The sequence below is a fragment of the Lottia gigantea genome, assembly GCF_000327385.1.
Source record: "Lottia gigantea unplaced genomic scaffold LOTGIsca_2, whole genome shotgun sequence".
NCBI lineage: Eukaryota > Metazoa > Mollusca > Gastropoda > Lottiidae > Lottia > Lottia gigantea.
This window is the reverse complement of record NW_008708400.1, coordinates 6,539,695-6,542,772: the sequence shown is the minus strand read 5'-3', so window position 1 is coordinate 6,542,772 and position 3,078 is coordinate 6,539,695. Positions and strand designations below refer to the sequence as shown.

Below are 3,078 nucleotides of genomic sequence, written 5' to 3'. Positions count from 1 at the left end.
CCAAGAGTTGGAAATGTTCCAATAGGACTTCATCTCATGCATGGAGGTTTTTCAGAATATGTCAAAGGGCATTAACCTTTTGTTTCAAGTGTCTTTTGTAGAGAAATGTTCTAAGGATCCATGGCGATAGATATTGAAAATGCATAATGGGCACACAAACTATGAACTATCATCTTTCTTTTATCCTACAATAGCTCCTAACATACCACAGCTTTTATTCTACCACAGGCATTCTCGACTGGTTGTTCAACTTTCCTTGTATATATAATATCAACAACAGAACTTGAATCCTGTTGGTCGAACATATTTCTATAGTGACTTTCCTTGGTTGTTTCAGTGGAAACCATATTATTTCTTGAGGAAAAACAATTTCTTTACAAAAATATTTTTAACAATATTCCACATTTCATATATTTGATATTTTACAATAACAAAATAACAAATTCTATTTTGGTGAACAAGTATTTCATAGTAAGTTTGCATTTAAGATTCGATTAAAATTCAATATGAACTTTAAGAGCATTTCAAGCCAAAATTTGATTATCATTCACAAGTACAATATATATTGCACAAGATTTCTAAATAAAATTTGGAGGTAAAATTCCTTCAGGTTTAGCAATTCTTCCTGAATTTTTTATTACAGTTTCAACGAAAGTCTGAAGTCGAGAAACAGGCCCACCGCCAACAGCCACTGATCGTATTTTTGGAATATATTGTTTAATAAGAAAAGATAACAATTTTAAGAATTGGCTGCGATATTGTTCAAACAATGCATGTCCTGTTACACTTAACATATCATAGATCATAGTGGCTGTAATATCAGGCTGTGGTTCCGTATTCAACACTCGCGATAACCAGATCCATGCAAATTCTAAACCATGTGGGTGTTGACAGTTACTTCCCTTTGGTGGATGTGTGACTATTATTGAAGCATACAAGCGCATGATACCAGACATCCTCTTTAAGAATTTATCTTGTGGTTCAATAACTCCATCTTCTACCTTGTAACCTAATAATCTGAAAAATAAAAGTTAGAATCTGAAGTAGATTTAGATCAAAGAGGAGATCTGGGAAGGAAAACAATGAAATGATTGGAGTTTTGTGTCCTACTTTTTGGCACCATGTGGGCAAATGAAAACGCCATGCAGAGTGCAATGAGGGAAATTTTGTGAGGACAGCAGCATTAGCCTGCTCATTTTCGATTTCTAACTATTGAGGGATCTTTAACATGCACAGCCTGTAGCACACAAGGCCTGGGTTTATAGCCCCACTCCAATGACTAGACCCTTTTTCCATGTCAGTTCCTCTTACCTGCACCACTGCATAATCTCGACCTATGCCAGTATTGAACAGATCTAGGAAGGAACTGATAGATAGATGTAGTTGGACAAGTCAAGTAATAGGAATCAAGGAAGACAACAACAAAAGGTTTATATATAAATAACGAATCAGATCAGAAACAACAGATGAAGCATATCAAGGAGGTTTAAAGTTCCTACTATAAAGATGAAGTAACCAACAGCTTTGTCTGTTAATTTATGAATGAAACTTTAGAGAATATCTAAGCTCAGGGGTACTATTCTCCTAGAAAATGGGACCAAATAAACATACACTTCAGTTTTTTCAAGTAAATGGCACAAGCTTGATGAAACAATGATTGAAATAAGTCTTAATACTTACTTATGATATGTTTCTATAGACTGTTCATCTAGTTTAGGAAGACTAACAGGTACTGTATAGGGACAGGCTTGATGAAAGTGGGCCAATATTAAATCTCCGAAATCAGGACTATTACACCAAATACCAACTGTTACTGCTGCTATACCAAATGCTGTTTCATGTTTTGATGCTACTTGTTCACTGCCTTTTTTCTGAAAGTAAAAATACAGGAGTAAAGGTTAGTGTAAAAAACACTACCTTAACATGTTTTGGGGGCCACAATGTCTGAGCGAGTTAAACACTTGATAGCTAATCTGGGTTTTATCTCGGTATAAAACCTGGAAAGTCCGTTGTCTGGTTATCTGGATGGGACAATAAACAGAGACCTTATGTGCTTAGGTTTGTGCTCGTTAAAGATCTCACTACAGTTGGGCATTGAGAAATAGTTGACCTATGCAGCAGCTCTGACAAATTTCCTCATTGCACACTGTATTAGTCAAGGACTTATTTCATTGCAGATGGTTTTGATTTTGAACTGATGGATTACTGCCTCCTAGTTTAGGATTTTTCAAAGTTTGTTTGCATCTTAAACATCTGGATGTAGGGCCATTTTTTCTCATCACTTTTGACCAATTGATCATTACAGAATGTATGAAAGCAATCAAAAATCAATTGAATATCATTGGTTTACTTGATTAATTATCAATGTACGTAGAAAACTGGAACACTGTTTTTTCACCTACCACAATCATTCTGGCAGCTAGATTTTTACAGAATAATATTCCTTCTGGAACTTCCTTGGCGCTGATTCTCTTTCCTGTAGATTCCACAGTATAACCAGAGAGTAAGAGATTTAGACGCTGTAGTTTGTCTTGTAAGTGAGAACTTTTTTCAGCCGATATAGCATTAATAGGTGTATTCACAGCTTTCTGTAACTCAAACTTATATTTCTTCAACTGGAAAGGAAAATATGGATTAGATTTACATTTTAACATAAAATATATATTAAGGAATCAAACTGAATAATAGCCCTTAAGAAAGACAATTGTTTTTGTAAATAAAAATGTTTTCAATTCTAGACTTTGAGCTCACATTGTTCATTGACCAAGATAAGCATATCTTAATACCTGCCTTCATGAAAAAAATACCTCAATAAGATCTCAATTTTCTATTATTGACAGAGTTTATATTTCCTATATATTTCACCTAATTAAAGCCCTGCTCCTTTCTCTATGTTGATTGAAGAACATCTTACCTGAACGTTTTCAGTAAAAGATTTGAGTGATTCTGTAACTTGTTTTAATTTACCCTGTAGTTTGGTATATTCTTCTAGAGCATCCACCATTACATCTTCAGCTATAAATATATAGTCAAATGTTAATACCTTAGGCCATAAGCTGATTGCTTTGGATGTTACAT

General features: G+C 34.3%; 1 protein-coding gene across 1 annotated transcript; it reads right to left on the bottom strand.

Moving 5' to 3' along the window:
* Window positions 1-376: 376 nt before the first annotated feature.
* LOTGIDRAFT_209149 (hypothetical protein) lies at window positions 377-2,654 on the bottom strand (the record flags this gene model as incomplete). The annotated part of the gene is made up of 3 exons (XM_009053549.1): window positions 377-1,017; window positions 1,681-1,871; window positions 2,403-2,654. The coding sequence occupies 3 exons, from the start codon at window positions 2,652-2,654 to the stop codon at window positions 579-581; spliced, it is 882 nt and encodes a 293-aa protein (XP_009051797.1). The 3' UTR covers window positions 377-578.
* Between the last annotated feature and the right edge of the window lie 424 nt (window positions 2,655-3,078).